This window comes from Siphateles boraxobius, unplaced genomic scaffold, assembly GCF_051911475.1.
Source record: "Siphateles boraxobius isolate OS27281-9 unplaced genomic scaffold, OSU_SipBor_1 137, whole genome shotgun sequence".
Classification (NCBI taxonomy): Eukaryota; Metazoa; Chordata; class Actinopteri; order Cypriniformes; family Leuciscidae; genus Siphateles; species Siphateles boraxobius.
The window spans coordinates 1,427,501-1,440,000 of record NW_027508741.1 but is presented as its reverse complement, the minus strand read 5'-3'; the positions used below and the strand labels follow the sequence as shown (position 1 = coordinate 1,440,000).

At 36.1% G+C, this 12,500-nt stretch overlaps 1 protein-coding gene across 1 annotated transcript in view; it reads right to left on the bottom strand.

Moving 5' to 3' along the window:
- csmd1a (CUB and Sushi multiple domains 1a) overlaps nt 1-12,500 on the bottom strand; it is a 119,345-nt gene that overhangs the window by 71,876 nt on the left and 34,969 nt on the right. The window contains exon 2 of the mRNA XM_077229907.1: nt 4,110-4,332. Within this exon, the coding sequence (XP_077086022.1) occupies nt 4,110-4,332 (223 nt within the window). The remainder of the gene's footprint in view (nt 1-4,109; nt 4,333-12,500) is intronic.

The following is a 12,500-nucleotide window of genomic DNA, read 5'->3' as shown; positions in this document are numbered from 1 at the left end:
CTATCATCCATCTATCATCCATCTATCTATATATCTATATATCTATCTATCATCCATCATCTATCTATCTATCTATCTAACTTTCAAACAAGGATTTATCAAACCAAAATTCAGAGTTTGACTCGTCAAATTGAACTTTTCTTGTTAAAAATAAAGGTTATATGAATCTCTATTTCCTTACATTAAAATTCAAATTGCAATTCTGCACCCTGTCAGTTCTAAACAATGCATAACTTTGGTTGATATAGTGCATGCCGAGGATCCTCTTCTCTTTCATGAGTGTTTTCTATAAACACTGACTTCTATAAAGTAAGTCTGTCTTGAACCGGCCCTCACAGACAGACATAATGGGGCTAGAGCTCGATGGGACACAATCGCTTCTCAAGGAGAAGAAGATCGTTCAGAATAACACTGACAAGCTTTTGTGGATCAACAACGACAGATGCTTCTCGAACCGAGAGGCATTATGATTCTTTACGGCTCTCAGTTTTGCTTCTTGCATCGGATGGTAATGCCAGAGCATCTATTACTCGCCGTTAATGAAACGCCTGTTCTCCTGTTCTTTAATCGAAGCACTTACACAATACTCATAAATGTTTGAGTAATTCTGTTAAACCCAAAAACATGGTACAACACTGGCATCACATTTTTCATAAGATTAATGCTTTAATAACTGCAAATGAACTGCCATGTCTGCAGAGGAGGAGAAAAAAAACTATTGATTTACTTACAGCTTAGATAATGAAGGACTCGCTCTTATTCCACACTGTGTTTTTGTGAAGATTTGCTGTATTCGATCTAAAGGTCTATTAAAGAGAATATATAATGGGAAAACTTCAAATGCTCAGTGACCAGTACTTATAGAAAATCACCTCAAATATTTGCAAGAGTAGATTAAAATATCTTTCAAAGTTGTTGATGAAACAAAGATTATTGGAGTGTGTGTTACAAGAAAAAGCAGGAACACATCTAAAAAATAAACTTAATTCAAGAGGAAAACAAGATTATTTTTCTGATCTCATTTTAAGCATAAACTTCATTTTGATCAATGTTTCTGCAAACAAGACACAATATATTAAGTTGTTTTGCTTCTCAAGTAAATGTATCTTGATCTGAATAATTTTTTGATCTTTTTAATGGGAAACATTTTTTTCCAAGGTAAAATAATGTTAATAAACTTTTGCTCAAGTATTTCATTTAGGTCAGCAACTAAAGAGTTCAGAATGACACAGTATGCAGAATCCGTCATGTTCACGTATGCTAAAGTTATCAGTGGCGATCGTCATCAAATGAGGCTTTTGTCTTCAGTGGAAAGCGTTTGCCTCACTCGGATTCACAGTTAGCAGATCTTAATCAGCGCATTTAACAATTTCTCTAAAGGAAAACACAGATAAAACGGCCCATTTAAGCAACATACTGAAACCATTTTACTAAAAATAAATCTCCAAGTCATCACTATATGTGACTTTCAATAGAGCAATTGTAACAAAGGAGGCAGAGCTTAGAGAAGGAGGTGGAGCTTAGAGAAGGAGGCGGAGCTTATAGAAGGAGGCGAGCTTAGAGAAGGAGGTGGAGCTTAGAGAAGGAGGTGGAGCTTAGAGAAGGTGGAGCTTAGAGAAGGAGGCGAGCTTAGAGAAGGAGGTGGAGCTTAGAGAAGGAGGCGAGCTTAGAGAAGGAGGTGGAGCTTAGAGAAGGAGGTGGAGCTTAGAGAAGGCGACGGAGCTTAGAGAAGGAGATGGAGCTTAGAGAAGGAGGCGAGCTTAGAGAAGGAGGTGGAGCTTAGAGAAGGGGGTGGAGCTTACAGAAGGGGGTGGAGCTTAGAGAAGGAGGCGGAGATTAGAGAAGGCGACGGAGCTTAGAGAAGGAGGCGGAGATTAGAGAAGGCGACGGAGCTTAGAGAAGGAGATGGAGCTTAGAGAAGGAGGCGGAGCTTAGAGAAGGAGGCGAGCTTAGAGAAGGAGGTGGAGCTTAGAGAAGGAGGTGGAGCTTAGAGAAGGAGGTGGAGCTTACAGAAGGGGGTGGAGCTTAGAGAAGGAGGTGGAGCTTAGAGAAGGTGGAGCTTAGAGAAGGAGGTGGAGCTTAGAGAAGGAGGTGGAGCTTAGAGAAGGCGACGGAGCTTAGAGAAGGAGATGGAGCCTAGAGAAGGAGGCGGAGCTTAGAGAAGGAGGTGGAGCTTAGAGAAGGAGGTGGAGCTTAGAGAAGGAGGTGGAGCTTAGAGAAGGCGACGGAGCTTAGAGAAGGAGATGGAGCTTAGAGAAGGAGGCGGAGCTTAGAGAAGGAGGCGAGCTTAGAGAAGGAGGTGGAGCTTAGAGAAGGAGGTGGAGCTTACAGAAGGGGGTGGAGCTTATAGAAGGAGGCGGAGATTAGAGAAGAGTCTATGTTGCAGATAAACACTTTCCGGCATGAATATCAATACTGTACCACTTTCTAAATCGTCTGTGACACCGAAAACAAATCATAAATGGAGACATTCTGAGAATAAAACAAACACTTTAGCAGAAATTAATTTTTCTGACAACTCTCTGGCATTTTAACAGGGAAAACTGAGGAAATGACATCACTAGCGCAATATGCCGCTTATTTTTGCAATCTGTTCAGCCAATGAAGCGTAGTTTTTTTGGATACGGAGTCTGTGAATTCCAGATTGGCATAAAATAAATACTTTCAATCATGGTAAAAGTGAGTTTCAGCTGTAACGCAGGGGGTCTGCTGATTTTGTTCCTGGCTGGTGGAGAGTTTCGTTGCAATAATTGGTTTACCCTTTAATTAGAGGAGAGTTAGTGTGGGTTAATTCTGTGTGCTTTTAAAGCTTTTGGAAGAGTTTCGACCGCATGTTGAGTTGCTAATCAGGTCTATAATTCACATAAGCACTGCGTTATGACACGAGTAATGCAGCGACTCTCGGATAAACCGGATTCTAATTGGTCAAAAACTCTTCACAAACAAAAAACATTAATATTTCAAACCCAATTATTAATTTGAACGCAAGTAGAAAAAGCAGGATCATGTACATTCAGTATAAAAAGAGTATATAATGAAAAATACCTGATATATAATATACAGTACCTGTCAAAAGTTTGGAAACATTAACATTTTTTATGTTTTTTTAAGAGTCTCTTCTTCTCCAAGGCTGCATTTATTTAATCAAAAATACAGTGAAAATTGTGAAATATTATTACAATTAAAAACAGCTGTTTTCTATGTGAATATATAGTAAAGTGTAATTTATTCCTGTGATCAAAGCTGAATTTTCACATGATCCTTCAGAAATCATTCTAATATGATGATTTGCTGCTCAAGAAACATTTATGATTATTATTTGTTATTATTGGATTCAAACATTTGTGGTAAGATATAAATAAAAATTAATAGTTTAATTCAGCGAGGATGCATTAAATTGATCAAAAGTGACAGTGAAGACATAAGGAAGAAAAAATGTATCACGATTTCCACAAAAATATGACTATTTTCAACATTGATAATAATCATAAATATTTCTTGATCATCAAATCATGAGTAATGATGCTAAAAATTCAGCTTTGATCACAGGAATAAATTACACTTTACTATATATTCACATAGAAAACAATATTAAATTGTAATAATATTTGTAATAGATTATATCAATATTGAATGTCTCCTTGTTAATTTAAAAATCAGTTTTAAACAAAAAATCAGTAATTTCTGCCAAATAAATACAAGGCCCTTTTGCTTACCATCACTGTCTGTGTTTATTTTGTGAGAATGACGATACATTATTCTTACTTACACACGGACACATTTCTTATTGAAACAGGAAGTGGAGGCGAAACACATGGAAGAGCTCGTTATCCTCCCGTTTCCCGTTTATAGCCAATCGGCTTTAGTCGATGTCACCGCCATGAATCAACATTTGATATGTGCTATTTGCAGTCAGCAGCAGGTGGCAAGGACATGCTCATTTTACAGAGACAATTTGCATAAGCCCATGAGCAGGAAATGATGTCATCAATATTTTTGCTCCATTTTCCAGGTTTTAAATCAGCTGTACAGAAAACATAACCGCACTAAAAGCCACAAAACTCTCATTTTGATGTCATGGCTGTGCTTGAATAATCTCCCGTTCTTACCTTGTCCTGAAGTTCGCAGGATGAGGATGTCCATCATATAAAGATAAAAAGTCATATTCTTCCTCCACAGCGAAGGACTGAAAAACTATATGAATTCTGCTCCTCTCCTCGGCTATAATAACCCACGTACAGTTCGCTCCGTTGGGGTATCCGTGAGGAAAGCCTGGACTTTCTATGGTCCCGTTTTTCCCTTTTAATGTCCCACCGCATGTATAAATGAAACCTGTAAAAAGAGAGAAAGAGGAGGAAATATGAGTCATAAAAACAGAAAAAAAACAAACGTGATTTACATAATATCCCATTAGAATGAGCATTCCCAGTTCATTGGAACGTTGCATATGGTTTTTTACAATCAAATCAATTCCTGATGCACAAAAATTCATTTTTCTCACATTCAATTTCACTTTATACGAGGCTGTTGAACGCTTGAATCTGATTGGTTAACGAGGGTGTGCAATTATTTTCAGGGAAACGCACGGTTAAAGTAGTCCAGGCAGGTTTTGACCGCATTACAGCTCAATATCACTGCGCCGAGTGATTTGAGTTATTTCTTTACAGCGACAACAGCTAAAGAACCAAAACCCATGGCAACGACACTGACCAAAGCAAATACATATAGTAAACAATCGGATAAAAACAACACATTATTGCCACGTTTTTGCCGCAAAATTAACTTGTATTATGTACAGAAAACACATACTCTCTTTCTACCACTCAAACACACACACACACACACATTCAGTACAGACACACACTCGCACAGAAACGTGTTCTGATGATTTTATCAGTAAAATAGTTTAGCAACGTAAAAGCTACAAGACATTTCTCACTAGCGAGGAAATAGCAGCGCTGTTTTTGAAGCGGATAAACTTACAGTTTCACAATTAGAGACACTGATGAACACTGACACACACACAGACTCAGGTAATTCACACACACTTAATCTCTCTCTCTTTAATAACTGCATTAATCTGCTATCAATGGCACAAGTCTCTATTTCAAGCTCTAAAATGACGTTTTGGAGGAGTGGAATGAGATGCGTAAGAAATTAGTGCTACACACGAGAGCATTTTAAGGACAAAAACCTGAAAAATGTCTTGAAATACATAATCTGAACAATTATTTAGCTGTGGTAACTGTAGTGCAAGCAGAATAAATTGACGGGCCGTTGAATTATTGAGGTGGCATTATTTTCTAATAATTCAACGTCAATTATTCCTTACTTATCACTAAAATACGGAATTATGAAATATGAAAGGTTTGCAAACTACTTTATGACAACGTCTCCTGAGTTATGACAGAACAATCTCTGAGCAATACAATTACCCTGTTGGAAGTGTGTGTAAAGCTAGTTAGTATTCCTCTCTGAGCTTAACACATCACTCAACTCTCTGAAATAAAGAAAACAACCGGTGGCATCTGACATCACAATCACATTACTCATATCGTGCCAGTTTGTGCGCTGATGCATGTAATGGTTTGAGTGTGTCATGAATAACTATAACTCTGCGACGTGTTCGAGACCCCGTCGTCAGAGACGTTAGCGGTTTGGTTTAATGATGGTTCCTGGTGTCGTCGTGGGTGAGCTTCTATACGCCTCAACCTGAGCAAATAGACTGGTAATGACAACCAGCATTAATTGAGCTTTTCCGTTTATCCCGTTCCGCTTCCCTTAAGGAGTAATTAGCTTTGCCGACTCCCTGAGATCAAGGATCTTTCCTCTCGCATCTTTTTCCCCCTCACTCTCAAAGCAGGAGGAATGAATTCAGAAGGGACTGCATCGACTCATAGCCATCCATCTCAGAACAACACTAAGAGAAACGCATCAAGAATGCATTCAGAAAATAATGACTATTTTTGAAGCCATTAAGACTTTTTCCATAATTTTAATGTCAATTAAGTGCATTTCCTTCTGGATCTGGATTTTTTCCATTAGACTGTCAATACTGCGATAAAAGCTCTCGTCAGTGTAAATATGAGTGTTTGTCTCATTCAGCTACAAATATTTTCATTATTTTATTTTCGATTTATATGACACTATGATTAATCTCTTATTATTAAATCGCATTGGTCCAGAAAATATATTACTGCATATAGTAATATATACTTTAGGGCTGTCGATTTAACGCGTTCATTTGGTGCGATTAATTACGGGGGGGAAATAACACGCTAAAATTATTAATGCTTTAAATGCAAGTTGACTGTGATTAGAACGCAGTTAAAATGCTAGTAAAATTGAAGATACGAGGGCAAAAAAAGCCATTTTATGTGTTTTTGTCGAATTATATTTATATGATCTAGTTTCGCAATATCAAACGAGCAAGAGTGACTTTTTTTCTGAATATCAGCACGATTGCAATTGTAAATGCGAATTGCTTTTTATGTTTTAGAAGAAAAGGTTCTGTCTAGAAGCATAAAGGGTTCATTGAACATTTTAGGGTTTCCATCATGAGATCATTGAATGGATTTAGTCTTAATTCATTAGTGTTAAACATACTTTATCACTAGAAAGTATTTAGTATTATGCACCAATTTAAGACATTTCTCCTTAAATAGGGTTAAAAAACGGATCTTTAAAATTGAGTCGAGAACCCTAGGGTTCTATTTAGATATTTGTAATATCTTTTCAATGCTTTTCTCATCTAACACAAAAATGACTTTAAATTACCGTAATTTCTCAGCCAAAATTGATGTGGGATTCATTTGTGATTAATTTGATTACCTAATCAGCACATCATGAAATGAATTAGATTAAAAATGTAATCCCTTGACAGCAATATATAAGTAATATAACTGCACATTAAAAATCAAATATGTTCTGATTTTAAAATTATTATATATATATTATGTTAAGTATGATCCAGACGTCTTGACATGTTTGTGAGAAATCAAACATGCAACACATGCACAAAATCCAATAGCTAATCTCTTTTTATCTTAAACTCTAAATTGATATTTCAGTTTAGCCACAATAAAATAATTCCATCTATAGGGACACAATAAATTGTGTTTATAATGGAAACATAGTCTAACAGGAGAGAAACATAATCGATTCCAAATTTACAACAATTAGAGCAAAAACATAATAATTGGCATCTAATTGTTTCTCACAAACAGAAGCTGTGAAATCCTCGCGTCTCTAAAGGCCTCGTCATTAAAATCTGGATTGAATTAAGCATTAAGATACAAGAAGCTGTTATAAATTAAATAGTCATGACTAAAGACGATTGTTAGGACATATTGATTGCCATGATGTGAATGCACCAATAAACAGATTTATAAAAAGATCTGATATCACAAAATATCAGTATAAAATTGCATATTGATATATAGGCACAATCTAAATCTGATATAGATACTGCACAGTGAAGGTTTCGTCAATTAACTCCCTGAAACGCCTCTATTGTATCTTGAGTTTTTTCCGGGAACGAACACGTCACAATATTCCTCATTATAATAATTCATACGCAGAATAAAGGGGCGGGGCCTGGTTGAGTTAGTTAGTAGTGTGTTAAACTGGCGGTTATGGTAAGGGGCGGAACATTTCCCAAAACACACTCGAAGCGCTCGACCAATCACAACACACTGATCCAGCCGACCAATCAGAGTATAGTGTGCTTTTCAGAATGAGGGACTTCATAGAGACAGGAAGTAAACTGGGGTGTGTTTCCTGTATAACGCTGTAACTCGTGCTTCAAGAAATCAACTATAGTCACGACTGTTTCCTGAAACTGTTCTGTCGCAAACTGCTTGTTCAACCACGTTGGTTAATGATGTCACGCAGGTTATGGAGTAATAACTACTGTTAATGAATCTGTTTGAGATCGAATTAACGCTGGATGTTTTGCTATATATTACAGACATCTGAGGACTATTTCTCATTTTTCTCAGTTATTTTGCTTTATTTCCAGATTCAATCATAGTCTCGTTCTCACACACTCGAGCTCGTTCACACATGCGCACTCTTCAGAAACTACGCTTTAAATCTCATGACAAACTCAAAGACGTAAACGACATTTGTATGTATTTTAAATAAAAGATGTAGATTGTACTGAATGTCAGTTTGCTTATTTGTCTCAAAATCAGGATTTATTGAGTCACATGTGATGAAAACTAGAAACTCTGCTTCTAACCGCAGCTCGAGATCTGCCGTCACACACACACAACTCTGCGATGCTGTTTGCGAATGTTCGTTGGAACGATGGTTTCGGGAAACACCGACTCGTTGAACTGATGATAACGACAGACTATATTTGACTAACGATGCTTTCAGGAAACACACACCAAAGTGTTACTGACAGGCTGGGAAGAGAGGAGCCGCAACAATGGAGAATATGAGGAAATAATGCATGCAAACCTGTTCTAGCAGAGCTTAAAAAACAAGACTTTGTGAAAAGGCATATTAGGTCCTCTTTAAATCAATCCATTTTGAAATGTTAAAGGGATAGTTCACCCAAAACTGAAAAATCTGTCAGTAATTACTCTCCCTCATGTTGTTCAACCCCGTAAGACCTTCGTTCATCTTCGGAACACGAATTAAGATATTTGTGATTAAATCTGAGAGCTGGATCACTCCTCCATAGGCTTCTAAGGGATTGAAACTTGTTCCCCGAAAAGTTATTAAAGACATCGTTAAAATAGTCCAAGTGACTACAGCGGCTCAATCTTAAGTTTATCAAGCGACGAGAATACTTTTTGTGCGCAAAAACAAACAAAAATAACGACTTTATTTCAACTATTCATTTCCTTCTCTGTGGGCTCGAGTGAGTTAGCGTAGTGAGATAGCGTAGTGTGATAGCGTAGTGTGATAGCGTAGTGTGATAGCGTAGTGTGATAGCGTAGTGTGATAGCGTAGTGTGATAGCGTAGTGTGATAGCGTAGTGTGATAGCGTAGTGTGATAGCGTAGTGTGATAGCGTAGTGTGATAGCGTAGTGTGATAGCGTAGTGAGATAGCGTAGTGTGATAGCGTAGTGTGATAGCGTAGTGTGATAGCGTAGTGTGATAGCGTAGTGTGATAGCGTAGTGAGATAGCGTAGTGTGATAGCGTAGTGTGATAGCGTAGTGTGATAGCGTAGTGTGATAGCGTAGTGTGATAGCGTAGTGTGATAGCGTAGTGCTACGTCACACGTAGGCTCACTATTGGCCGACGCTGGTCATGTGTGTGTGATGCGTGTGACGTACAACACAGAAGCGCTGCGCTGTTACACTAGTGAACTCACTCGACGCCCACAGAGAAGGACATGATTACTTGAAATAAAGTCGTTATTTTTGTTTGTTTTTGCGCACAAAAAATATTCTCGTCGCTTGATAAACTTAAGATTGAGCCACTGTAGTCACTTGGACTATTTTAACGATGTCTTTAATAACTTTTCGGGGAACAAGTTTCAATCCCTTAGAAGCCTATGGAGGAGTGATCCAGCTCTCAGATTTAATCACAAATATCTTAATTCGTGTTTCCGAAGATGAACGAAGGTCTTACGGGGTTGAACAACATGAGGGAGAGTAATTACTGACAGGATTTTCATTTTTGGGTGAACTATCCCTTTAATAAGAAAACAATTAAATAGAAAAGACAGGACCATGTCTACTGCATTATATGCAGTTCTCAAAATTAATTGAAAAATACAGAAAATAATTTTTAAAAAGCTCAACAGCAAGCAAACATGTACAGACAGCACCAAAAGTCCTGCAAGTGCACAATCTCTTTTATCACAAACCTTTTATTGCCAATTAAAAAAATATATAAACAGGAAAGAGGCCGCACTATGCATAAATTGTTTTATTTGCACAAACGTGTTTCGGCGCGTGCCTTCTTCAGTGTGCCAGTGTCTCCATTCATTCAATTAAAAAAAAACATGAGAAAATCTCAGCAAGTACAAAACATTTTAACAACTTTTAAATTTGCTTGCAGTTAGTTTACAGTACAGTGTTCATAAAATGTTTTAAAAACCACATCAAAGATCAAGTTATAATATGTTGTGCAGTTTATATACAGTAGTATATATAAATAATCTTAGATAATCAAAGAAAATCTTAGATTTGAAAATTTTCAGTTTCAATCTTCAGCAAATGCATCCTAATGTTAATAACGTTTTTATTAGAGCGTTTTGAATAGATTTACTGCAGATTAATCAGACTCAGGTCTGAAAGAAAAGCTCTAGTGTCAAAGTGGCCTAAAATAATTATGAGTAATAAATGATAACTAAATGAGAAAATAAAATACTATCCATAACATGAGCAATCCACATGATGTAAATGAAGCAATAAGCCAAAAGTGGCATTGAGTTAGTGATTAAACTGTAATGCACTTACTAGAGTGTCAATGCTCCTTGTTTAATAAATAATTGCATTTATTAATTAAAAAATGTTAATCAGACTACCTGTAGGTGATATCGTATATATGTACTGTATTTTTACACAAGTATTTTTTCCATTTATTTCTCCCATAGGGATTTTTTTTTAAAGTCTTTGTTAAATCGTTTGCTAAAGGAGAATCACAGCATTACAAACTTTGATTTTGCACTGGATTGGACAAAAATATAAAAGACTGTGAACTTTAGTGAGGGAAAGAACTATGAAGAAAGAACCTATTTTAAAACTACGTAGCTCACAATAGGTCTGACTTTAACAGTTTATAAGTTATCCTTCAAAATCTGTTTCCCTATGGAGAAAATGAATGGAGTTTTTACTTACGGAACCGACAGTTGTTCTCTATAGAATTCAATAGAATGTACAATCACAGTTCCACACTCATCCAATCAGAAAGGTCCATTTTAGGATGTTGATTCTGCGAGTGCTGTGACAAAACGAGTAATTGTGTCTGATAATGCTAAACCTTTCATTTCTACAGTCATCTGAAATGAGGCAATCGTGAGTGAAATCTGCTTTTATCTCCATTATCAGAGTCACATCAGCAGCTGATGATGATACACACAGAAGTCTGTCATTCTGTTTTAAACACAAACCTCATTTCTTGTAGACAATACCACCTATTTTATTTTATTTTTATCCGACACATCATTATCTAAGCCAAGATATCAAAGCTTCTATTAAATTAAAGATTTTTTATTAAGTATAAAAGGGTAATGATGGCCATTTACATTAAAAAAGCAATTATTAACACAACATAAAACTGCAAATGATCAGACCCTTTTAGTGTTTTCCTATTATAGAAATATTTCTATACTGTTTTTGCTAACAAATTATCATTTTCACTACTTATGATCATAAATAATTATATCATTAATATTCAAATAAAAACTTATTATGTGTATATTTTATGTGAGGTTGATCTTCTTAAAACAGCATAGGTCCCGGCTATATTAATATTTCAGAATTGTCCATATTTTATATCACAATAGTATACGTATACATATAGCCTATATTTACACAGGAAATAAAACAAAACAATTTTACAAAATAGCCTACAAACAAATAAATAAAGTTGATGAATAAATAAATAATGGGTTTTATAAAATATGGTAAAATATACAATAATCATGCAACAAAGAAACAATTTCTGGGGTAACTGCATTTAAAGCTGCCCATGAAACGTATTACGCTTTCGATCACACTCCTTTTGAAAAAAAGGTTATGCTGCAATTGATTGTATCCGTAGGGAATGATTATATCGTATAAGTCAGGAGAATTGCTCTCCGAAATGTTTAAATGGTTCACACACACACACACACACACACACACACACACACACACAACAGACCCGCTACACACCAAACATGCGTGAAGATACTGACTTATGAAAGATTTCTATCGCACGCTGAAATTGCTTTATTGCGGTTTGCTTGGAGGGTTCAGGTCAGTAATCTTTAACCCAGCAAAGAGCATGAAACTTCTGCAGGAATACACATTTCTTTCTGGAACTGAATCCATTCGAGATCGCTGTAAACTATCGCGTCAAAAACACTTTCACTCGATTAATGAGTTTTGCCTAATTTTAGATTGTGTGCCGTTGACAGTCCACTTAACATGTCACCCAAAAAATACAGCAAAAATTAAAAATAATAATAATTACAAGAACAAACACTTATTTATAATGCACTAATGTTTAAAAGTTTGGGGTCAATTTAAAATTTTAAAAAAAGAAAGAAATACTTCTTTTAGCAAGGATGCATTAAATAGATCGAAAGTGGCAGTAAAGACATTTATAATGTTACAAAAGATTATATTTCAGATAAATGCTGTTCTTTTAAGCTTCCTATTCATCAAAGAATCCTGAAAATGGTTTCCTACAAAATAATAACTCAACATTGATAATGATCAGAAATGTTTTGTGAGCAGCAAATCGAGTGCAACCGTCGAGTTTTGGAAGTAGAAACTCCATTCATTTTCTCCATAGGGAAACTGATTGGTAAAATTAACTTATAAAGCGT